The sequence below is a fragment of the Trifolium pratense genome, linkage group LG6, assembly GCF_020283565.1.
Source record: "Trifolium pratense cultivar HEN17-A07 linkage group LG6, ARS_RC_1.1, whole genome shotgun sequence".
Taxonomy (NCBI): domain Eukaryota; kingdom Viridiplantae; phylum Streptophyta; class Magnoliopsida; order Fabales; family Fabaceae; genus Trifolium; species Trifolium pratense.
The window spans coordinates 12,847,897-12,873,294 of NC_060064.1; the positions used below are offsets into that span (position 1 = coordinate 12,847,897).

The following is a 25,398-nucleotide window of genomic DNA, read 5'->3' on the forward strand; positions in this document are numbered from 1 at the left end:
ATTTCCGGGTTGGATTGAGTTGGGTTGTGGGTTACCAAAATTATTTTTCTATTTTTTTATTAAATATCTAAATATTGAATCATCATATTTTCTCATAAAAAATAACTCAATCAACGTATCTTCTTGAAAAATAGGGTAACTTTTTTTCACTATAAAAAATAATCACTCATTTTTTTTGTGTAAATCTACTAATTTACGGGCTGGATAGCGTGTTATCCAAATGATTGTTTTGCTTTTTTTAATATCAAATGACTAAATCATGAATCACTATATTTGTTTATGAAAATTATTCAATTTTTTAAAATTTTAAAAAAATAATGCGAAAAGTTATCATATTTGTTTATAAAAATTATTCAATCTTTTTTATTTTCGTAAAAAATAGTATAACTCATTTTCAATATAAAAATATTTAATAATCAAATGAAAAAATCTTTAGTATTTTCAAAAAAAATTTCAAGAAACATAGCACTAGTGGGTTAGTGAGTTTTTTGGGTTGGGTCCGGTTTTACCCGAAACCCGATTTTTTTTAATGGGTTTTTCATTTTTAAAATCCATATCCACCCACTTGCCCGACCCAACCCACTTTTTTGGGTTGGGTTGGGTGGGTTTGACCGGGTCAACCGGATTTGTCCAACCCATGTACACCCCTAATGTAAATTACAAAATTACCCTTGTGAGAAAATCACATATATATTTAAAAATTAATTATTTTATTATTAATTTACTATCAAATTATTTTATTAATTTTCAATTTTTTATTTTAAAACATATTTTATAGAATAAATCAACGATTTTTTTTTCTTATCCTATCCTGCTGGTAACCCAGCTCAAATTCAGGATAAGGATTTTAAGTAGAGAAACAGGATAGGATAAGCTTCAGGATTAACTTATCATATCCTGTTGTGTCATCAAACACTGGATTGAGACAGGATATGATATAGTTATCCTATCCTGTCTCTTATCCTGTGCACCAAACGGGCCCTTAGGAAACGTCATGCTACTAGTATAAGGCATAAATGTATAATAATGAGGAAATTTTCATTTTATCTATGGAATGACGTATTTAATAAATGTTTTTCTATGTTGAAAGGTTAGACCATCTCCACCAATCTCCAATAGGAATATTTAAGGAAGATTGAGCTTTATTTATTTTTATTTTGATATTATTCAATAGCTAAAATTTAGCGATTAAATAGTCTTTGGTCGGGGTTCGAACTATAAGTCCTGATTAAATTGATAAAAATGTTAAAATTATTATACCATATATAATGACTGAGATTCGAACTCTGATTTCCTCAGTTGTGTATGTAAATTTATATTATCTTCGTTCCTCTACCACCAAAAAAATAGTGTGTGGGTTTTAAATTTATATGCTAATATAGGATAAATTAGTGAAAAGACATAACTAAAATCTAGAGAAGTTGTTAATTTTTTTTTCATTTTTTATACAAAGTCAATAATTTTAGAAAAAAAAAACCACTTATAAAAAATTATTATTCAGAGAAACTACTTATTTGAAAGAATTTTAATTATTTCTTAAGATTTTCATTTAAGAGAAAGACTAACAACTAACAAACCTATACTACCTCCGTTCCTAAATATAAGATCCTTTTTACATTTTTTTGTTCTTTTTTATAAGACCCCTTTGATATTTTCAAGGGCATTAATTATTTCTTTACTAACATACCCCTAATTAAAGTGTATATTTTTTTTACAATCTGTAATAAATATTTTAGAAAAACAATAACTCATTCTCTTTCTTGAAGAATAAAATTGTAAAATCAATACCAATTGTTAACAAATTTAATGTCACAATTCACTTTCTTAGTCTCTGCAATTTTTTCAACAGGGTCTTATAATTAAGGATAAAGGTAGTATGTAGGTCAGAGATTCGAATTCCAAATACATCATTTATTCAACTTAAAGGTGAAATTTCTAACAATTAAATTACTTCATAAAAAAATTTTATTTTATTTTTACTCAAACTTGAGTCAAACATATAGAAAACTTGTCAAAAGGATTATTATTTTTTTAAATAGATTTTTTGTTTTGTTTTGTAATAATAATAATAATAATAATAATAATAATAATAATGAACTCTTAGACTAACTACATAAAAATGATTTCTTTAACTAAAGTATTGAAAAACATTCGTGTATTGGGGCATTGATCAAGCCACCAAAAGTTGGTAGTTGCACCAGATCCCTTTCTCTCTCTCACTGTGACCACTCTTTCTTCCAAATTAGCTCACTCTCTTCACCTACCCCAATACCCTTCCTCTTTTATTCTCCATTCCATTCCCTTCATTCTCTTTATCCTATCTAACACAAACCCATCATGGATTTTTTACAAACACCAGAAAATCAGATACTTGTTGGTGTTGTTGTGGCTGTTGTAGCCATTGGTGTTGGTGCTGTCTATCTCTTTTCATCTAAAAAGTCCAAAGGTTTCATCTTTTTCAATTTCATTTCTTGCCCACTTTAATTTCTTTGCTTCTGCTTTGATTTATTCATATGGGTCTATTGACTTTTCATTATCTGAGGATTTATAATTTTTTGTATATTTTGTTTTAGTTTTACAATTACAATTCAAACAAGACCCAACATGGTTTTGTTGATTGGTTTTGAAAATATGATTTTAATGATGGGTTTTTGTTTTTTCCTAGGATGTTTTGATTCTTAGTATTGTTCATAATAATAGTTGTTATTATTAATGGCTATTACATAAAAATTAATAGTTGTTATTACTAATGGCTATTACATAAAAATAGTTGTTAATCCTTGTATTACTGTATTATTGCATGGAAAATGCTTCTTGTGTTTATATTGCATCTTTAATTTGATTTTCATAGGAATGGATAATTTTGTGATCTGAACTCTTCTGCTTGAATTTCTCTTTACGCACTTGTTAATGTATGCTTGTGTTTTTGATTAATTAGTAGTTCATCCTTATGATTTGGTTCGACTTTGCATCAAGGGGGATATGGGATCTAGTAATAACTCTTGACTATTTGTTTTATCTGTGTTATTTTTTGTGGTCAAATAGCCTAGTGGCTAGAAATTCACCCCCTGAGGTGAATAAGTGAGGAATCCCAGGTTCAAACCCCGACCCCTGCATATCACTACCAACTGAGCTATGCTCACGAGGACTGTTTTTCTCTACTTTGCATGTTTTATGTCATAAGTATGCTTGATGAACACCCTTTGTTTTTAATTTATTATTATTGCATTTTGATGTTTTCCCTCACAAGAAATTCTTGGATATTAACATCTTGGAACCATCTGAAAAGTTTTCAGTTTGTTTCTTGTTACTAGAAAACATTGTTCTGCTTGGTAGTTTAGGTTTATTCCATAGAAGTTGCTTTTGATTCTCTACTTCTGTTTCGAAAATAAAGTTTCTTCTTGGTCAAGTTTAATGGTTTTTGAGCATTGTTTTTTGGTATTAACCCTCTGGTTCCTAGGGGAAGGGGCCCCGGTAATCCAGAGTTCGGCCGCGAGGTACGTAAAGCCTTACCAAGAATTGTTCCCACCAGGAATCGAACTCAGGATCTCCCGAACAATTCGTCCTTTTAGGGAGCTCATTAATCACTTGAGCTCAATGTCTTGGTAAATGGTTTCTGAGTGTTGTAGCAGATATATACAGCTTAATAGATTATATTTTATAAAGTTGACAGTAGTCTTTGGGCTGATTTATGTTGTACTTCCAGTGGTAATGCTAAACACACATCTTTTATCGTCATTTTCATCTGCACAAGCTACAAGGTGCATCAGTTCATGACAATGGATGTTTTCATTAATGGAACCTTACTTACACCAAGTGAAAGGCCTTAACTAAATCTTTAAAATTGAAACCAAAGTGAATCCTGAGATAATTGTGAAGTGAAATTCATTGCACTCAAACTTTGATGATTATATTACTTTTTTTTTGGATAAGATGATTATATTACTTTTACTTGTATTATTCTCGTGATATTTTGTCGAATTTGGTTGTTTTTGTATTTAGTGTAAGCATTCATTCATATTATCTGTGTCTGTAGCTTGCTTGAACCCAGAGCAGTTCAGGGAGTTTAAACTTGTTAAGAAAGCACAGCTGAGCCATAATGTTGCAAAATTCACGTTTGAACTCCCAACACCTACTTCTGTTTTGGGACTTCCAATTGGACAACACATAAGTTGCAGGTTCGGTTGCGTGATGCTGTTTTTTTTTTTGTCTGTTTTTTATGTAACTCTATTTCAGCTAGTATTTATGTTTCATTTTGCATCTGTTCGTCATATTCTCGTATTTCTGGCTGAGAATATCTATTGCAAATGTTCAATTATAGTCGCAAGTCTAGTAAAACTTAGTTCATATTTGGATAAACAACATAATTCAGTGCTTATAGCATGAATGTTTATCATATAAGTGCTTATTTATAAGCTATTTTTATTGCAAAAGATAAAATAAAGCCAAACTGTTTTCATATAAGCTCTAACTTGAGCTATCCTGGAAAGCTTATGGAATTAAGCTGAAACAATTTATGGACATGTCATAAGCTTTTCCATAAGCTCTCACAAACAGTTTCACAGGTGCTTATTTATGCTTGTCGATAAGTTTTCCATGCCCTTATTTCTTCCTTAAATCCTTTACAAATGTTTTATTTTCATGTCGTTAACAAGCCGCTTTTTCAAACAGGGGTAAGGATGCTCAAGGTGATGAGGTTATCAAACCATATACTCCTACAACTTTGGATTCTGATGTTGGACATTTTGAACTAGTTATCAAGGTATATACTGAAATGATTGGTTTTATATCCTAATGCTTTTTCTAACTTATGTGGCATTATTCTTCATCTTGTCCCTTAATTATTTGGTTTCCTGTCAAAAATATGCCTTTATTAGATGTACCCTCAAGGAAGGATGTCACACCATTTCCGTGAGATGCGTGTTGGTGACTCTCTTGCTGTGAAAGGACCAAAGGTAACTTTTTAAAACTCATTTCTACACAATTTCCGGGCTACTCGTTTTCTTAATTTTCATTCTCGTTGATAATCACCAGAGATACTCAATTCAACCACTCTTTAATTTTCATGTTTGTCTTGAAATCCATCCGAATTTTTAGGCTCTACATGTATACCTAATGATTTAAGATATAATTGCTTTCAGGGACGTTTCAAGTACCAACCGGGTGAGGTTAGAGCATTTGGAATGCTTGCCGGAGGGTCTGGAATCACTCCAATGTTCCAAGTATGTTATTAAGACATATATGCTCGTTCTTTAAGACAGAAATTATTTCTTGTAGTTAGTTCTAAATGCTCTTAATTTGTTTGCTTGTTGTCATTCAAGGTAGCTAGAGCTATATTAGAAAACCCAAGCGACAAGACCAAGGTGCATCTTATCTATGCCAATGTTACATATGAGGACATTCTTTTGAAGGTACTTATCATTTATCCTTTCATTCAAGAATTTCTGTCTTCATTGTATTTGTTATCCTTAGTTTGTCTAATGAAAATCTACTTTATATGCATGTGCAGGAAGAACTTGATGGCCTTGCTAGTAACTATCCGGACCGATTCAAAATATACTATGTGTTAAATCAGGTTAGTTGCTATGGCATGTAGTAGAACTATTATTGCCTTTTTGTCTTTATCATTTGTTGCTTTTGCTTTGTTTGTTGAGTCTCCATGTGCATATTTTTTCTTGATATTGTCAAATAATTAGGTGCCAACAAACTTTGATTTGAAATTTCTGGTAACAAGTCAATATTCTATTAAAAAAATTTGTAGAAATTTTATGGTTATTAACAAGGACTAGACTTTTGGAAGAAGTTAATGAACTTGACCATGACCGGGAACTTGACTGTGACCATAAAGCTAGATCTTTGATATTGATTGACAGTTTTCCGATGCGTCCAGTTTTATTATGCTATCTGAATTCCAACTTGAACACTTTGTTCCATGATTAACATGATTATGCTTTCTGGAGGCATGTCACATCTTAAGTTACTGGGTGTTGATTGTTGATTGATATCTATAGATTATCGTTTAATATCTCGCTTTGTAGATTATGTTGTAATATCTTTATAACATGTTGAATCAGTTAGTTATCTAATTGAGGAAGCAATTTTGTTAATTGATTTTGTTATGTAATCTTTTTAGCCTCCTGAGATATGGGATGGCGGCGTTGGATTTGTATCAAAGGAGATGATTCAAGCACATTTGCCTCCTCCAGCACAAGATATTAAGGTAATCATTTTCTTTATTTTGCCTATTCCTCAATTATGATGTTTCGTTGTTTTTTTCTGCTTATTGTAATGTAAAAGGGAAGATAACTGATCAGAGACATGTTCTCGAGGAATTTCAGATTCTGAGATGTGGCCCGCCACCAATGAACAAGGCAATGGCTGCTCACCTTGAATCCCTGGAATATGCTCCTGAGTCGCAGTTCCAGTTTTGATCGTCTTCATTCAGCATGGTGCTTCATTCAGCACGGTGCTTAACATTGCATTTCACGGCCTTAGCTATTTAAGAAACTGATTGCAAATTATTTTTCTTTTGGTTAAGAGTCTAGGAAACATTGGATCTACTGTGCATTTAGTTTCACAACTTTATTGAGTTTTGAAGTCTGAAATAATTGCTTTTTTCATTTGATAATGAGATATTGAGATTGATACATTTACCATGTGTGCTAGAAAGAACTTAATATGAACTTGAACACTCTAAACTTGGGAATGGTGACAATAAAAATAGGCATATGGAGACATAATACCAAAGTGGGTTGCACATATGGATGTGCCTCCCATAATCTTTGTATTTATTTGTTCATTATAAAAAATGCTTATTTAAATATAGATTCGAACGGATTCAAAGTCAACTCGGTTCAATTTCTAGAAATGATTCTGAAGATTAAGAAATGTATTCAATTTAATCAAGTGATTGAGCTCAAACAACTAGCTATTTGACATTTGTAAAGTACTAATAATAAATAAAGATAAGTTATTACTTCATCATGAAACCTTAAAATCGTACAAAATTAAAAATATGTTTTAAAATTTATATTTTTTGTTAACTCCATTTATAAATTATTACAATAGTGGTTTTAAAAAAGTACAATAAATAATTAAGAGTGCAACTGAAAAATTAAAATTAATAATTTATTGAGCATTGTAAATATGAAATGATATTTCCTTAATAGGTTATTTATTCAAGTGACAAACGTTGATATTACAAAGTTGAATGTCTTTATCCAAATTTGAACTTGAAACATTGCCATTGTGTATCAATTTCAATAGTATTCGCGAATTTATCAGTGGTATCCGCGAATTATCTATATACTAAAAAAACACATAATTAACATGAGTAATGTTATGTGGACATGAAAAATGTTGTCGAACACCATGTTTACATATGGTTTGTGTTCCGTGATTGCATATGGTTTGTGTTTCGAATACACCAAAATAATTTTATATCGCTTGGTAATCGATGTTAAGGGTAGTTTATATACAACACTCCACGAAGATGTGGACTTGGTCGGATTGGAGCATTGGTGCCGTCCGTAGGAAACGGACCCGCGCATGCTCATGGGTTGACACACGTTAGCCCCTCAGCCTCGTGGGTATAACTGATTGTTTTTATACATCATCAATTTTTCATGTTTTTTTTTTTTTTTACTAATCATTTTTTCATGGTGAATTAACATATTAGTCATTAATATCCACCATCAATTTGAGATCATTGAGCTCACGTTATACCTTTAACAATTATAACATCTTTAAATAATGTTTGACGATTGGATTTGTTATGAAATTAATATCAATTAGAGACCTCTTAGCTTACTACTAATAGAAGAACGCTTCCACAGTTAGACCCTATTCTCACGCTTCCTTCTTCTTCCTTTCCATTCCAACTCTCACACTTCACACACACAAACAATCACACCTCATTTCATTCTTTCATCCATCAAAATCTTATTTCCTTTATGCCGACCGACTATGGTCCCACATTCCTCACGTTCAGGACTGAACATCTGAAAGACGAACAAACTTGATTCAGATATCAAACATCTTAATCATATTTTTGTCAGATATAGAAAGGACTAATACAAGGGATATGGGATCTAGTAATGACTCTTGACTATTTGTTTTTCTCTGTTTTGTTTTTTGTCAAGTAGCTTAGTAGCTAGAAATTCAACCCTTGAGGTGAATAAGTGGGGAATCCCGGGTTCGAACCTCGGCATCTGCATATCTCTACCAACTGAGCTATGTTCACGAGGACCGTTTTTCTCTACTTTGCACGTTTTATGTCATAAGTGGGAAATTCCGGGTTCGAACCCCCGGCCCCTCTGCGTATCCCTACCAACTGAGCTATGCTCACGGGATCCTTTTTCTCTACTTTGCACGTTTTATGTCATACTTGGTGAACACCCTTTCTCTTAAATTTATTACTAGTATTGCATTTTGATGTTTTTCCTCACAAGAAATTCTTGGATATTAATATTTTGGAACCATCTGAAAAGTTTTCAGTTTCTTTCTTGTTACTAGAAAACATTGCTCTGCTTGGTAGTTTAGGTTAATTCCATACTGGTTGCTTTTGATTCTCTACTTCTGTTTCGAAAAGGAAGTTTCTACTTGGTCAGGTTTAATGGTTTCTTAGGTTTGTAGGGGTATATTATTAGCAGATTTATACGACTTAATAGGTTATGTTTTATAAAGTTGACAGTAGTATTGGCTGATTTATGTTGTACTTCTAGTGGTAATGCTAAAAACACATCTTTCTATCGCCATTTTCATCTGCACAAGCTACAAGGTGCATTAGTTCATGACACGGATTTGATGTTTTCATTAATGGAACCCTACTTACACCAAGTGAAAGGCCTCAACTAAATCTTTAAAAATGAAACCTGAGATAAATGTGAAGTGAAACTTGTTGCACTCAAATTTTGATGATTATATTACTTGCATTATTCTCTTGATATTTTGTCGAATTTGGTTGTTTATGTATTTAGTTTAATCATTCATTCATATTATCCGTGTTTATAGCTTGCTTGAACCCAGAGCAGTTCAGTGAGTTTAAGCTCGTCAAGAAAGCACAGCTGAGCCATAATGTTGCAAAGTTCACTTTTGAACTCCCAACACCTACATCTGTTTTGGGTCTTCTAATTGGACAACACATAAATTGCAGGTTCGGTTGCGTGATCCTGTTTTTGTGTCTATTTTTCATGTCACTATTTCAGCTAGTATTTATGTTTCATTTTACATCTGTTCGCCATATTCTCGTATTGCTGGCTGAGATTATCTATTGAAAAAGTTCAATTATAATAGCAAGTATAGTAGAACTTAGTTCATATGTGGATATACAACATAATTCAGTGCTTATAGCATGAATGTTTATCATATAAGTGCTTATTTATCAACTATTTGATAGTTATGACAAATTCTATATAAGGAAACGTGGGCAAAAGGATAAGGATACAGCAAATCATTTCCTTGTTGGAATGTTTCCTTATTCAGCGAAGGAGGAGAAAATAGATCTGGATCCAATTGATTAAATAGCGGAATGTCCTCTGTCATTGTTTTTATGCATAGTTTTCTGTAGTCACTACTACTAGGAGAGAGTTGGCCTCTCGAAGTGCCATTCCCTTATTTCAGTACTATTTCTTTCAAAATTTCCCTTTGTACTATTCAGCTAGATCCCGTTTGAACTCTAGTTGACAATATTATAATAATATTTCCTCAATTTCCCTCTGTTATTACTGTTGATTGCTTTTAATTGTTTTTTGATACTGAATTGAACCTATCAATTTGGTATCAAGAGCATTGGTTCACATTTACATAGTGGCTGGTTTGACGACGAGAAGTATCATGGAGAATCGGGTTGACATTCTGGAACAGAGGATGAATAACATGGAGACGGTGGTTGAACAGATCCGGCAGGCGGTTTCTGAACTGCAAGCTCGTCCTCAGGTCACGTTGGAGCAGATGAGACAGTTGCTGCAAGAGCAACCACGTCGTCATCGTCGTCAGGGACGACCACATGGTGATGAGGAAGGGAGTGACGATAGCGGTGTTTCGGGAGAATCGCGACCACGACACCGATATCAAAACGGTGGAAATGGATCGGGATTTTTTGGAGGAAGGAGACGTTTGGAGATTCCGGTGTTTAAAGGAGAGGATGCGTATGGGTGGCTGGTTCGAATCGAACGATACTTTCGTTTGAATGGGGTACGTACCCAGGATAATGCAGTAATTCTGGCCATGGAAGACAAGGCCCTGAACTGGTTCCAATGGTGGGAGGAGCAGACACTGTTACGAACTTGGGAGGAATTCAAACAAGCAGTGATTCGTCGTTTCCAACCAGGGTTGATTCAAAACCCTTTAGGACCACTGCTAAGTTTAAGACAAAAGGGGACTGTGATGGAGTATAGAGAGAAGTTTGAGATGATGGTAGCACCCTTGCGTAGGGAGGATAGGTTCATGTTGAACTCCATTTTTATTAATGGACTGAAGGAAGAAATTCAAGCAGAACTAAAGCTACATGATAGTCATGATCTAGATGCAGTAATGGATCGTGCACTGTTGATTGAGGAGAGGAATGAGGTGAAGCTGAGAAGAGGGCCAGGATGGAAGGACAGAGGAGGGACTTTTAGATTTAAAGACCCGGGGGAAATTAGTGGGGCAAAGAAGGACGTGGAAAGAAGAAGTATAGGCACTAATGAGAAATGGAGGGGTAGGAATCTAAATCCTGCTGAGCTAGAAGAGAGAAGCAAGAAGGGTTTATGTTTTAAATGTGGTGACAAATGGAATAGGGAACACATATGCAAATTCAAGCATATGCAGTTGAGGTTGTGTGAGGGCAGTAGTGAAGAAGAGGAGATTGAGGAGGTAGAGGAGGTACAGAAGGTGGATGAGAGTGAGATAACTGAATTGAAAACCTTGAAATTATCCCTACAAAGTAAGGAAGGATTCACTTCCAACAAGTCCTTCAAGGTGTGGGTACAGATTGGTGACAGACAAGTGTTGACCCTCATTGATTCTGGAGCAATAAGCAACTTCATAACTACCAAGCTGGTGGAGGAATTAGGGTTGAACGTGGTTAACACTCCCACTTATGTGATTGAAGTCGGGAATGGTGAAAAGGTGAGAAATCAAGGAGTATGCAAAGGCCTAAAATTCAAATTACAAAATGTTGAATTCAGTCAACATTTCTTTATAATGGATTTAGGAGGGTCTGAAATGGTGTTGGGGATGGATTGGTTGGCGAGCTTGGGAAATATTGAAGCTAATTTTGGAAATTTGTGCTTGAAATGGATGAAGGATGGTCAGAAGCACTTAATTCAAGGTGACCCTACTATGTGTAATAGGCAGGCTTCTTGGAAAGCTATGATAAAAGCTATGTCCAACGATGGAGTGGGATTCTATGTGCATACTGTGGCTGGTAACAGTGGTGAAGGTTTAGATGCTGAGAAATTAGCTGAATGGGACAACATCATTGCAGAATTTCATGATGTGTTCAACATGCCATCAGGTTTGCCTCCTATCAGAGATTATGACCATGCTATTCAGTTAAAACCTGATGCTGCCATTCCTAATTTAAGACCCTATAGATATCCTTTCTATCAAAAAAATGAGATTGAAAAGATAGTAAAGGATATGATGCAAGCAGGGATAGTGAGACACAGTACAAGCCCTTTTTCAAGCCCAATTTTGCTTGTTAAAATGAAGGATGGAGGGTGGAGATTTTGTACTGATTACAGGGCTTTAAATAAGGTGACTATTCCAAACAAATTTCCTATTCCTATTATTGAAGAGTTGTTGGATGAACTGGGGGGAGCTGTAATTTTCTCAAAATTAGATTTGAAATCAGGCTATCATCAAATCAGAATGAGGGAGGAAGACATAGCTAAAACTGCCTTTCGGACTCATGAAGGTCACTATGAGTATTTGGTGATGCCTTTTGGCTTAACCAATGCTCCTTCAACCTTTCAGGCCTTAATGAATGAAGTATTGAGACCCTATTTGAGGAAATTTTGTTTAGTGTTTTTTGATGACATGCTTATTTACAGTAAGAGTAAGGAAGATCATCAGACTCACTTGAGGGAAATTCTGTTGGTTTTAAGAAAACACCAGTTGTTTGCTAACAAAAAGAAATGTTCATTTGCCCAGGATGAAGTTGAATATCTGGGCCATCTCATATCGGGAAGAGGAGTGTCAGCTGATCCAAAGAAAATTGAGGACATGTTGAAATGGCCAGTTCCCAAGGATCTCAAAGGTTTGAGAGGTTTTTTGGGTTTGACTGGATATTATAGAAAGTTTGTTAAGGACTATGGAAAGAAAGCTTGGCCTTTAACTCAATTGTTGAAGAAAGATGGGTTTAATTGGAATGATGAGGCTCAAAAGGCTTTTGAGTGTTTGAAGCAGGCTATGACAACACTCCCAGTGTTAGCTATGCCCGATTTTACTAAGGAATTTGTAGTGGAGACAGATGCTTCTGGTAAAGGTATAGGGGCAGTGCTTATGCAGGCAGGTAGACCTATATCTTTTATGAGTCAGACACTATCTGATAAGGCTCAACAGAAATCAGTTTATGAGAGAGAGTTGATGGCCATTGTAATAGCAATCCAAAAATGGAGACCCTATTTGATGGGAAGGCATTTTCAAGTACACACTGATCAAAAAAGTTTAAAGTTTATTACTGAGCAGAGGACTATGGGGGAGGATCAGCAGAAATGGGTTTCAAAATTGCTTGGGTTTGATTTTGAAATTAAATATAAACCTGGGAAAGAAAATAATGCTGCAGATGCCTTGTCTAGGCAAATGCAATATAACGCCATCACCACTATTCAGTGTGAAGCTTGGGAGGGGCTAGAAGCTGAGGTACAAGCTGATGCTAAGTTAAAAACTATGGTACAAGCTTTGATAAGTGATCCCTTGAGTTACCCAGGGTATCAGTTGAAAGGAGGAAGATTATTTCATGAAGGTAGGGTGGTCATTCCAAAACAATCACCTAGGATTGCTTGGTTATTACATGAATTTCATGATACCTCCATTGGTGGGCATTCAGGGTCTCTCAGGACTTATAAAAAAATTTCAAAGTTGGTGTATTAGGAAGGTATGAGAAAACAGATACATGACTATGTGCAAACCTGCGAAGTATGTCAAAGGAATAAGTATCAAACCTTAAGCCCAAGTGGACTGTTACAGCCTTTACCAGTACCTACACAAACATGGAGTGATATTTCTATGGATTTCATAGGGGGTTTACCCCTGGTTCAAGGAATTGATACAATTATGGTAGTGGTTGATAGGTTGACCAAGTATCCCCATTTTTTACTAGTGAAACACCCTTATACTGCCCAAGATATTGCAGAATTGTTTATCAGAGAAGTGGTAAGGTTGCATGGGTTTCCAAGCTCCATAGTGTCGGATAGGGATAAGGTCTTCTTGAGTCATTTCTGGTCAGAATTATTCAAACAGGCAGGAACACGGCTGAAGTACAGTAGTGCTTATCATCCTCAGACAGATGGCCAAACTGAGGTAGTGAATAGGTGCTTAGAGACTTATTTGAGATGTTTGACAGGGTTGAAACCAAAGCAGTGGCCTAAGTGGTTGGCTTGGGCAGAGTACTGGTACAATACCAACTACCATGCGTCACTAAAAACTACTCCATTTGAAGCCTTGTATGGAAGATCACCACCAATTTTAGTGAAGGGAGATGTAAGTCTGTCAGCAGTGGAAGAAGTGAATAGATTGACAGCTGAAAGGAATGTAATGCTGAAGGAGATGCAAGAGCAGTTATTGAAGGCCCAAGACATTATGAGAGCTCAAGCAAATAAGCATAGAAGGGAGGTGGAATATACTGAAGGTGATATGGTTTATTTGAAAATTCAACCATATAAATTGAAGAAATTAGCTAAGAGGTTTAATCAGAAGCTAAGTCCTAGATACTATGGACCCTATGAAGTGATACAGAAGATAGGACCTGTAGCCTATAAGTTGAAGTTGCCTGAAGACACTAAGGTGCATCCAGTTTTTCATGCATCATTATTGAAGAAAGCTGTAACTCCTAACATTGAGCCTCAGCCCTTGCCTGCTTGCATGAACGAAGATTGACACTTAGAACCTGGTCCGGAAGAGGCTTTAGATACTCGAAGGAATGACCAAGGAGAAGTGGAAGTTTTAATCAAATGGGAAGGATTGCCGGAATTTGAGAACTCTTGGGAGTTAGCTGACAAAATGAGAAAAGAGTTTCCTGGATTCCTCCTTGAGGTCAAGGAGAATTTTGAAGGGGGAGGTATTGATAGTTATGACAGATTCTATATAAGGAAACGTGGGCAAAAGGATAAGGATACAGCAAATCATTCCCGTGTAGGAATGTTTTCTTATTCAGCGAAGGAGGAGAAAATAGATCTGGATATCCAATTGATTAAATAGCGGAATGTTCTCTGTCATTGTTTTTATGCATAGTTTTCTGTAGTCACTACTACTAGGAGAGAGTTGGCCTCTCGAAGTGTCATCCCCTTACACTACAAGAAAACATGCATTTACTGAGGGCCTTTGGCCCTCAGTAATGCACAAATTTCGTCTAAAATGCATGCATTACTGACGGCCTTGGGCCCTCTGTAATTAGCTCGCCAGTAATGGTTACTGACGGCCCAGGACCGTCAATAACGTTACTGACGGCCTGGAGCCGTCAATAATACACACCGGTCAATTCAAAAGGCCACGCATTTGTGACGGCCTGGAGCCGTCAGTATGCTTTGTTCTTTTCGCACATTGTGACGGCCTAGAGCCGTCAGTAATGGTGAACGATTAAAAAAAAAATTAATAATTTAATTATTTAAAAATCAGTATTTGATTTTTAAATAATTAAATTATTAATTTTTTTTTAAAAAAATTAATATTAATTTTTTAAAACAAAAAATATACTGCATAATAAATAATTAAAAAAATATTAAAATTAAAATTTAATAAAAAGCATAATAAAAATACTTAACATAAGCATAATTAAATATAATGATAATATTGTCATTACAAAAAGAAAACAATTAAACAAATAATAATCAACAACAGATTATTAAAATTACACATCAACGTTGGTCAGGCGGCTGATATAGTGGTCGCTTCCCCTTGCCAGTGTCTGTTGGCTGACGCGACCTTCCTCGGCCTCGGCCTCTACCTCCCTCGTGTAATACGACTCCGGGGAGTGACGTTCGCGAAGGAGGTCGTGCCACAGGCCTATGAACGAAGTTAATTGGGGCTTGATTTGGGAAGAAGTTGCCTTGGGGTTGATTTGGATGTGGGATTATGAAGTCTTGTTGTGGATTTAATGATCTCTGGTATTCGGTGAAAGCAGTTTGTTGATTATTTCTACCGCTTCCGTCACTACTGCTTCCACTTGTTTGCCCAGTAGGATCAAAAAATTGTAAATGAACTGGTTCATTAAGCATCTGACTCATATCCTCTATGCTCATACTCAGTACTGGATCACCCTCTCGGTACTCCGGCAGCTGATTCAAATTAACCATGCTACTCAAATCCGGTCGATATTCTTGTTCACCGGCATTTTGATTTTGTCGTGCCGAAGCCTGAGATGATGATCCAACCCCTCCCCCCGCCGGCGCCGGCGCCCTCTGCTGTGAAAAGAATTCCTGCAATATATGTTGGACCCGTACGTCCACCCGGTCATCAAATGATGCTTCGAACTCATCGCGGAATTCTTCTCTATACGTGGCCCTCATTCGCGCTTCATACTCATCATCGGTTTCCTCTCTTTGAGTTGGACGAGAGCGTCCTGTACTCGATGAAGATGAAGATGTGTAAGTGACATCTCTCAAACCAGTTGGGTCACTTGCATATAGAGAAGATGTACACCCAGCAGCGAATTTGCGACCTCGAGTCGCACCACCAGCATTCTTAACAAAAGCCAACGACATCTTGTTTCGACGAACATCCTCATTATCTCGCCTATGAGGTGGTAGTCGTAGTTGGCTTGCATTATATTCTTCAACCCAAATTTGCGTCAACCTCTACAATAAATTAAAAAAAAATTATAATTAATTAATTATAATGTTTAGATATAATTATATAATGTTTAAAAAATAATGTTATACGAAATAAATAATAAATAATATATATAATTAAATACTTACCGACACTTCTTGCGCCCTTGCCCCCGTCCACTCACCGGAATCTGCATACCGGTGCATCATGTCATTCATCTCCATAAAGGTGGGTGGACGACCAAATTGTTGGATGAACTCAAGACGAAGCGTTCCGGCAGATTTAGACCCTCCAGAGTGTACGCACGCACGATTGGCTTCATCAGTATTTCTGTTGGCTTTGTTCTTTATACACTTTGCAATATACTCTTCCTCTTCCCATCTGCGGCAGAGCATAGGGTATGAATTGCCAGCGAGCCAAAGTGGTGGTTTTGAAGGATCCTTTTTAATCTTTTTCCGCGCTTCAAAAAGTAAGGTCGACAGACGCTTGGTGGCTTTTTTGTTGAATATACGCTCAATAGCCGCTGTGTGGTGATTCAGCCAAGTTACTTGCGACTACGAAAAATAAAGAAAAATTGTTAATAAATTAGTAAATATATGTTTAGTAACAAAATTGATTGGATAAAAAAGTAATTATAAATAAAAACGTACCCTGAAGCCATTCCAAAATTGTTGATATCCACGCTCATCTGCCCTGACCTCCGTCCAGTTGAGATATGGAGCCTGGAATTTGGATTTCAATGCATTATTGATTGCCTTATTCGCCGGATTTTGGGGTTGCAAACTGCACAATATATATATATTAGTTAAGAATAATTATCATATATATCCAATTAATTTATTAAACACAAATTCTTAATAATAATTAACTTACTCTGTGGCGGTATATGGCATGATGATGGGTCTACCATGCCGGTCAATCAACAATTCATTTTGAGGAGCTAAAAGTGCAATATCGGCTATTTCCTCGTCCTCGTGGTCATCATCGTCGTCGTAGGAGTCGTACTCCTCTTCCACACCGTCTACGGTTCGAGACTTGGGCATACCCTCCAACCATCGATTCCGAACAACGCGGCGGGGTAAAGCACGTCTACGTGGAGCGCGTCCGCGTCCGCGTCCGACACCCGGTGCTGGTGGAATATCATCAATGTCATCATCGACATTGTCATCATCAAAATTTTCTTCATCTGGATTCATCTATAATAAAAAAATATATGATAAATATATTTATATAATTAAGAAATACATGACAAATATATATATAATTAAGAAATACATGACAAATATATATATAATTAAGAAATACATGACAAATATATATATAATTAATTAAGAAATACATGACATATATTGTTTTATAATTCATCATCATTAAACGATAAACAAATGCAACCAAAAACAAATATTCAAGTACAACGATTAATATTATTACAACGCGGATAACTATATTATAAAATTAATTGTCATCCCAATCTGATACATCTTCATCATCACTGCCTTCATCATCACCATTAGCTTCGACGTCCTCTTCATCAACATCACCATCAGAAGGTACTTCTTCGGCTTCTTCTTGTACACAAAGTTGATTAAAAGTTTCAACTGCAATGACATCATCAACATTGGACATCTCATCTTCCTGATATGGTTCATCTTCACGTTCATCTATCTCATTTTTTTCAATCAGACCCCTTGGTTTTGATGTTATTGCGGCACACCAACCTCGCTTATCCCTTGTAGTCGATGGATAAGGGACATAGTGAACTTGTCTGACGTTATGAGCCATAGCAAACGGATCATACAATGGATAATGTTTGTTCATTTTTATGTCCACGGTATTAGTCTTTGAATCATATCTGGTACCTCTATTTGAAGGATCAAACCATTTACAGTAAAACAACACGACTGTTTTCTTGTAATCAAGGTAATTGTATTCGATTTCAAATATGTTCTCAATGACACCGTAAAAATCTCCTTCACCATTTTCAGTCACACCTTTCATACACACTCCACTGTTTACTGTTATTTTTCCTTCACTCCAACTGTGTGTCTCAAATCTGTAACCATTGACAAAGTAGGTGTGCCATTGTTTAACGGTTGACTTTGGGCCATCAGATAAGTTTCTCAAGTGTTGTATGACACGAGTTGCGGGTGTTTGTTGGTACATGTATTCTTTGAACCATGCTGGAAATTGCGAATTGATTTGAGCAGAAGTATGTTGTGTTAAAAACATCCTAAGTTATTAAATATCGTTAGTTATAAGCGAACTTAATTGGAATAAATAATTATTTATTAACTAATTAAAAATACTCACTGTAAATATGGCTCGACTTCATTGCAATTAATCAGCAAGTGAACATGCGCCGAATAGAGAACTTTGTCACCAGGATACAACACTTTCTCACCACCACCATTACGACCAGGCAAGCTGAATATTGACATGTTTAATGGGTGAATTCTCACAGGCCGAGATGTTTCAGTTTCATTGCGAATATGGCTTGATGACAACGTGTCTTTGAAGTAATGCGAACAAAAGTAAATTGTTTCGCGGTGTAAGTATGTTGCACAAATTGAGCCTTCGACCCTAGCTTTGTTTTTCACGGCACGTTTTGCATAACCCATGAACCTTTCGAACGGGTACATCCATCTATATTGAACCGGCCCACCAAGCCTAGCCTCGTATGCAAGATGCACCACAACATGCTCCATAGAATCAAACAAGGCAGGAGGAAATATTCTCTCCAACTTACACAAGATCAGTGGAATGTCATTTTCCATCTTGATGAGATCAGCCTCTCTTAGCGTTGTCGAACACAAATTCTTGAAAAATTGACTGATTTCAATAAGCGGATTCAATACATGTTGGGGTAAAGAACTAAATGCAATCGGAAGTAAAGTCTGGAAAAAAACATGACAATCATGACTTTTCATCCCACGCATCCTTCCATGGTCAACATCAGCGCATCTCGCCAAATTCGACGAATAACCGTCCGACATCTTCACTTCTTTTACCCATCGACAAACAGATTTTGCTTCTTCAGGAGATAAAGTATAGTTTGCACGAGGTTTAAGAAGTTTGCCGTTAGATGTCTCCACCAACAACAGTTCGTTACGTTTGCAATACAACCCTATGTCTCTCCTCGCGTTGTCATTATCTTTCGTTTTTCCTTTGACATTCATGACAGTGTTAAAAATATTTTCAAACACATTTTTCTCAATATGCATAACATCAAGGTTGTGACGTAAAAGGTTGTCTTTCCAATACGGCAGATCCCAAAAGATACTTCTTTTTGTCCAGTTGTGTGTTTGTCCATAACCACGCGGTTTAGATGCAACACCACCTACAACCTCAACCTTTGGAATATCTTTCACTTTGTTCCAGACTTGTCGGGATGTCAAATAATCTGGTGGATCACGAGTCTCGGTGTCACCATGAACAAAAGCATTTTTATTTCTTCTAAACGGATGATCAGTAGGCAAGAACCGACGATGACAGTCAAACCAAGTAGCCTTCCCACCGTTTTCTAACCAAAACGCTTTGGTGTCCATCATGCAAATAGGACATCCTAGTTTACCATGTGTCCCCCATCCAGACAACATCCCATATGCAGGAAAATCATTAATGGTCCACATCAAAGCTCCTCTCATATTGAAATTTCGTTTTTGGTTGATATCATACGTCGCAACACCGTTCCACAATCTCTTCAAATCATCAATCAAAGGTTGTAAATAGATATCAATACCAACAGTTGGACTAGATGGGCCTGGTATTACAGCGGCTAAAAACATGTAAGGTTTTGACATGCACATATCAGGAGGAAGATTGTACGGGGTAACCAGAACAGGCCAACATGAATATGGAGTGGCTGATACTTGAGTATATGGTGTAAATCCATCTGAGCATAACCCAAGTCGGACATTCCGTGGCTCCGAAGCAAATTCAGGATAAACTTGATCAAAATGCTTCCAAGCCATTCCATCAGAAGGATGTCGCAACTCACCTGACATTTTTCTCCTTTCATAGTTTTCACGATGCCATGTCATTTTACTGGCTGTTTGCATCGATGCATACAACCTTTGCAACCTTGGTATTATGGGTAAATAGAACATCGCCTTTCTTGGGATTGGCTTCCTTCTGACTGACCGTGAATTTCTTGTTACACGATATCTTGGTTCTTGACAAAATTTACATTCAAGTAATGCACCGTCATCTACACCAAATTCGTTGCTATAGTACAACATACACCCGTTAACACAACAGTCAATTCTCTTCGCTCCGAGTCCTAACTTTGCAACCAATTGTCTTGCTTCGTAATAATTTTTTGGCAAATCAAGAGGACGGTCTATTGTTATATCCAACATCAGTTTTGTTATCAAGTCCATGGTGTATTCTGAAACAAGACATTCAGACTTGATACCCAAAAGTCTAATACACACCGTTAACTTTGAGTCTCGAGAGCCTTCACACAACGGTGTATTTGTCTCTTTCAAAAGATCAAAAAATCGCTGGGCTTCCTCATTTGGTCTCTCGACGTTAACATCAGCGTCATATTCATCATCAGCAGGGTCGTCGACATCATTTGGCACATAAATCGGCGTATTAAACCCAAGGGCATTAGTTATCATATTGTCCATCTCATTAAACGGATCATAATGCTGATGATAATATTGGGGAACAACAACGGGCTGAAAAACACTGCTTGAAGCACGATTTTGATTCACGGGAACAGTCGTGGAACATCCTTCGCCATGACTTGACCAAACCCAATAATTAGGTTGGAATCCCTTTTTATATAAATGAGACCTAATTTCATCTTCGCTCTGTATTCTTGTACATCGACAAAGTACACACGGACATCTAATTCCCCCTTCACGTATCACAATGTCATTATATTTTACTGTATTGATAAACATTTCGACCCCTATTTTAAATTCCTCTTTAACCCGGCCCCTCTTTCCAGGATTATGTCTATCGTACATCCAATTACGATTGCTAAAATCCATATCTGTGTAGTTTAATTAATATATAATTAGATCGATATATGTATTAAATTTATTACTTTATTTTTCAAAAGTATTTTGGACATATATATATGTCTACTCAACAATAACATATAAACTTTTAACATTTTATTTTTAAAGTTTATGGTTTATTAAATCTAAAAAATACTAAGTTTTTTAGTTGACAAAACTACCGACTTTTTAACATATATATTATAATTTTTTAAATATAATTGTTTTTCTTTTTTTAAATACATAGTAATAATAAAATGCTAGTAACTATTTCTAAGTGTACGGTAAAAATAAAACTATCACTAAATATTATAAATTAAAATTACATATATTACTTACTTGGGTGCCGGGTAGAGTCTTACTTGGCGCGCGCTCCTAACCACAAACTCCGCTCCTAACCCACGACCTCCGATGACCACGAGAATTTGCTAATAAAAATTGTAAATAACAAATTATTAGAACATATACATTTAAATAACAAAGTAAAAATTTTAACTTTAAAAGTAAAACACAAACACTTACCACTGTTTAGATGGAGATATGAAAATTACATCACTTTTTTAAAAATACACAAACTGTTAAAAAATTTCTTTTATAAATTTTTTTTAAAAAAATTTCGTTTTTTTAAAAAATAATATAAATATACTGTTTTTTTGAAAAAAAAAATACTTATTTAAAAAAAATAATTCTGTTTTCGAAATAAACAAAAATATTAGAACACATACATTTAAATAACAAAGTAAAAATTTTAACTTTAAAAGTAAAACACAAACACTTACCACTTTTTAGATGGAAATATGAAAATTACATCACTTTTTTTAAAATACACAAACTGTTAAAAAATTTCTTTTATAAATTTTTTTTAAAAAAATTTCGTTTTTTTAAAAAATAATATAAATATACTGTTTATAAATATAAATATTACTAAGTATATGATAAAAAAAAACTATCACTATATAGATTAAAATTACGTTACTTACTTGGGTGCCGAGTAGATTCTTACTTGGCGCGCACCTAGCCCACGAACTCCGCTCCTCACGAGAATAAGACTTGCTATTAATAATGGTAAACAACAAATATTAGAACATATACATTTAAATAACAAAACAAAAATTTTAAATTCGTAAAAGTAAAACACAAACACTTACCACTTAAGAGAGAAAATTAGAGAAATTGGAGATTAAGTTGAAAGTATTTCGTCAAAAAAAAAAAGTTGAAAGTATGAAATTAGAGAAAATTTAAGAGAGAAGTTAGAGAAAATTTAGAGAGAGAATGGAAATGAAAAAATGAAGTGAAGGAGTAGTAATATATAGGAGTAGTTTTATTGACCGTTAAAGTTTAAAATTCAAAATTGCCCAATTACAGACGGCCCAGGACCGTCATAATCACACAACGGTTATGTACATACTGACGGCCTGGGACCGTCATAATTAACATGCTTTACTGACGGCCCAGGACCGTCAGAAATGGTTAACGGCTAGCAACATACTGACGGCCTGGGACCGTCTGCAATACCAATTGCTTTACTGACGGCCCAGGACCGTCAGTAATTCTTAATAGTTCATTTTTAATTAAATTCCGTTCTCCAAGACTACATTATGACGGCCTGGGACCTTCAATATTGCACAAATGCATTACTGAGGGCTTTTAGCCCTCAATAAGTTTGGTCAGTAAAAACATGTTTTCTTGTAGTGTTATTTCAGTACTATTTCTTTCAAAATTTCCATTTGTACTATTCAGCTAGATCCCGTTTGAACTCTAGTTGACAATATTATAATAATATTTCCTCAATTTCCCTCTGTTATTACTGTTGATTGCTTTTAATTGTTTTTTGATACTGAATTGAACCTATCACTATTTTAATAACAAAAGGTAAAATAAAGCCGAACTGTTTTCATATAAGCTCTAAGTTGTTATTATGGAAAGCTCATGGAAATAAGCTGAAACAATTTATGGACATGTCATGAGCCTTTCCATAAGCTCTCACAAAGAGTTTCACAGGTGCTTATGCTTGTCGATAAGCTTTTCCATGCCCTTATATCTTCCTTAAATCCTTTACAAATGTTTTATTTTCATATTGTGAACCAGCCACTTTTTCGAACAGGGGTAAGGATGGTCAAGGTGATGAGGTTATCAAACCATATACTCCTACAACTTTGGATTCCGATGTTGGACATTTTGAACTAGTTATCAAGGTATATACTAAAATGATTGGTTTTATATCCTAATGCTTTTTCCAACTTATGTGCATTATTCTTCATTTTGTCCCTTAATTATTTGGTTCCTTGTGATTATTTAATCCGCGGGTCTCGTTACCTTTAATCACAGTTACCCGTTTGTGATTCTTTAATCTGCGGGCCCCCGTTTGTGATATTTCAATCCGCAGGTATTTTTACTTAATTTGATATGGATTCATTTCTTCAGCCGCTCCTCTACTGCTTCTTTGGTTACTGCTCTTCGTTGGCTTGCTATCAATGGATTTAATTTATTTTCAGGTTTAATTTTGTAACAAGCTTAAAGCTTAGTAAGCTTTAGCTTGAGGGAGAGTGTTAGAATAGAAAATATTATAATATTATTTGTTGAGAAAATATCTCGATTTGGTTTGTTTATTCTTAGCCCTATAATAAAGGGATTTAGTTTAGATTTAAATTTATTCACTTGGTTATAAATATCAAGGTAGTGTCATACTATTTGATTAATGTAAATAATGTAAATATTATAATTAGGACTATGTTTGGATTGATGGAAAGTAGTGGAATGGAATTGAATGAAGTGGGATGAAGTTAAATTCCATTGTTTGGTTTTGCAAAAAATTAATGGAGTGGAATGGAGTGTGATGGAACTCATTCCATCCAATGCCATCCATTTATCCAATTTTCCATTCCCCCCAAATTGGGGTGTATGTGATGGAATGGAACACATTAATTTTAAAATTACAATTTTGTCCCTACTTTACTACTCCCTCTTTTCCTGTTCAACGTTAAACCGTTCTAAGTATTCCCTCATTTCTTGTTCAACGTTTCTTCTTCGTCTATTGTGCGTTTCCTCCTGTTGCAATGTTGGTTTTTATGTGTTTTGGATTCAACTATGAACTCTATTGTCCAGCTCCAGTTTATTGGGTTTTTTGGGAGTTTTCTATTTTTGTTATGGGATGTTCTTTTTGGCATGAGATGTTGGGGTTATAAATTAATTGGGAATTCTCATTCCGTGTAAAATTCTATGGATTCATGAATTCTTTGAGTCCAATTTTTCATACAATTAATTTTGCAGACTCATTGTATGCTGGTATGCTATCATCGGTGCTCTTGTTTGAATGTGTCTTCTTTAACTTTTGTTTTTGTTTCTTTTATTTCTTGTAGTTTGTTTAGTTGAGAGTGTGATTTCAGTAGGAACAGTGATATGTGAAGCATGTTAATTGAATTGAGAAGAAAATTCAACATGTAAATGTTTTATAAATAAAGGATAAAATTGGAATAAAAAATTATAACTCATTCCATTCCGTCCACTTTCCAAACAATAGAGTGGGAAATTAGTTTCGTTCCGTCGTAAAATATCCAAACAATGGAATGGAATATCTATTCCATTCCGTTCCACTCCATTCCATTATGTTTCATTCCGTTCCGTTCCGCTCCATTATGTTCCATCAATCCAAACATAGTCTAGGGTTATTGACATCATTATCAATAATATTTTAATGTTCCTTATTATTTTCTCCTATTCTTTAACCTAAAATTCCTCAAATTTCAACAAATAATTTGGTGCCAACAAACCTTTGATTTGAAATTTCCGATGCGTTCCAACTTGAACACTTCGTTCCATGATTAACATGATTATGCTTTCTGGAGCCATCTCGCATCTTAAGTTACTTGGTGTTGATTGATACCTATAGATTATCGTTTAATATTTCGCTTTGTAGATTATGTTGTAATATCTTTATAACATGTTGAATCAGTTAGTTATCTAATTGAGGAAGTAATTTTGTTGTTTCCTGATTATGTTATTAAGTCTTAATGTCTTATTGTTAGTGGTTTGAGCTTATACTTAGTTATTAGTCTCCAGATGAGTTTGTCAATTGATTTTGTTATGTAATCTTTTTAGCCTCCTGAGATATGGGATGGTGGCGTCGGATTTGTATCAAAGGAGATGATTCAAGCACATTTGCCTCCTCCAGCAGAAGATATTAAGGTAATCATTTTCGTTATTTTGCCTATTCCTCAATTATGACGTTTTTGTTTTTTCCGCTTATTGTGATGTAAAAGGGAAGATAACTGATCAGAGACATGTTCTCGAGGAATTTCAGATTCTGAGATGTGGCCCGCCACCAATGAACAAGGCAATGGCTGCTCACCTCGAAGCCCTGGAATATGCTCCTGAGTCGCAGTTCCAGTTTTGATCGTCTTCATTCAGCACGGTGCTT

At 35.3% G+C, this 25,398-nt stretch overlaps 4 protein-coding genes across 5 annotated transcripts; 1 reads left to right on the plus strand and 3 right to left on the minus strand.

The window, feature by feature from the left end:
* The first annotated feature begins 2,146 nt into the window (after positions 1-2,146).
* On the plus strand, positions 2,147-6,649 carry LOC123888952 (NADH--cytochrome b5 reductase 1). 2 transcript variants are annotated; one of them, XM_045938118.1, is made up of 10 exons: positions 2,147-2,446; positions 4,037-4,178; positions 4,672-4,762; positions 4,878-4,955; positions 5,142-5,222; positions 5,322-5,411; positions 5,510-5,575; positions 6,134-6,220; positions 6,339-6,444; positions 6,479-6,649. In XM_045938118.1, the coding sequence occupies exons 1-9, from the start codon at positions 2,338-2,340 to the stop codon at positions 6,429-6,431; spliced, it is 837 nt and encodes a 278-aa protein (XP_045794074.1). In that variant the 5' UTR covers positions 2,147-2,337; the 3' UTR covers positions 6,432-6,444; positions 6,479-6,649. The 2 variants fall into 2 exon arrangements, with proteins under 2 accessions (XP_045794074.1, XP_045794073.1); XM_045938117.1 differs by having other exon boundaries at positions 6,339-6,649.
* An 8,410-nt stretch (positions 6,650-15,059) lies between these two features.
* On the minus strand, positions 15,060-21,374 carry LOC123891758. The gene is made up of 5 exons (XM_045941655.1): positions 21,321-21,374; positions 16,846-17,168; positions 16,623-16,755; positions 16,122-16,526; positions 15,060-15,998 (listed from the first exon to the last, which is right to left on the minus strand). Exons 2-5 carry the CDS (start codon positions 17,166-17,168, stop codon positions 15,060-15,062), a joined length of 1,800 nt encoding a protein of 599 aa, XP_045797611.1. The 5' UTR covers positions 21,321-21,374.
* Positions 17,371-18,932, minus strand: LOC123888951. Its single transcript, XM_045938116.1, has 2 exons — positions 18,283-18,932; positions 17,371-18,202 (listed from the first exon to the last, which is right to left on the minus strand). Exons 1-2 carry the CDS (start codon positions 18,906-18,908, stop codon positions 17,428-17,430), a joined length of 1,401 nt encoding a protein of 466 aa, XP_045794072.1. The 5' UTR covers positions 18,909-18,932; the 3' UTR covers positions 17,371-17,427.
* On the minus strand, positions 19,120-20,603 carry LOC123891759. The gene is made up of 3 exons (XM_045941656.1): positions 19,970-20,603; positions 19,234-19,864; positions 19,120-19,135 (listed from the first exon to the last, which is right to left on the minus strand). Exons 1-3 carry the CDS (start codon positions 20,601-20,603, stop codon positions 19,120-19,122), a joined length of 1,281 nt encoding a protein of 426 aa, XP_045797612.1.
* Positions 21,375-25,398: the final 4,024 nt, after the last annotated feature.

Bases quoted from the DNA above. Each gene is read 5' to 3' on its own strand.
- LOC123888952 (XM_045938117.1), top strand. From the start codon at position 2,338: ATGGATTTTTTACAAACACCAGAAAATCAGATACTTGTTGGTGTTGTT. The intron at 4,763-4,877 runs GTATATACTGAA...TGCCTTTATTAG, and splicing joins ATTTTGAACTAGTTATCAAG to ATGTACCCTCAAGGAAGGAT. The intron at 5,223-5,321 runs GTATGTTATTAA...TTGTCATTCAAG, and splicing joins GAATCACTCCAATGTTCCAA to GTAGCTAGAGCTATATTAGA.
- LOC123891758 (XM_045941655.1), bottom strand. From the start codon at position 17,168: ATGAATCCAGATGAAGAAAATTTTGATGATGACAATGTCGATGATGAC. The intron at 16,527-16,622 runs GTACGTTTTTAT...TATTTTTCGTAG, and splicing joins AATTTTGGAATGGCTTCAGG to TCGCAAGTAACTTGGCTGAA. The intron at 15,999-16,121 runs GTAAGTATTTAA...AATTTATTGTAG, and splicing joins CAAGGGCGCAAGAAGTGTCG to AGGTTGACGCAAATTTGGGT.
- LOC123888951 (XM_045938116.1), bottom strand. From the start codon at position 18,908: ATGCGTGGGATGAAAAGTCATGATTGTCATGTTTTTTTCCAGACTTTA. The intron at 18,203-18,282 runs GTGAGTATTTTT...TTAATAACTTAG, and splicing joins GAAGTCGAGCCATATTTACA to GATGTTTTTAACACAACATA.
- LOC123891759 (XM_045941656.1), bottom strand. From the start codon at position 20,603: ATGGACAATATGATAACTAATGCCCTTGGGTTTAATACGCCGATTTAT. The intron at 19,865-19,969 runs GTGAGTTGCGAC...GGTTATGCTCAG, and splicing joins TGAAAGGAGAAAAATGTCAG to ATGGATTTACACCATATACT.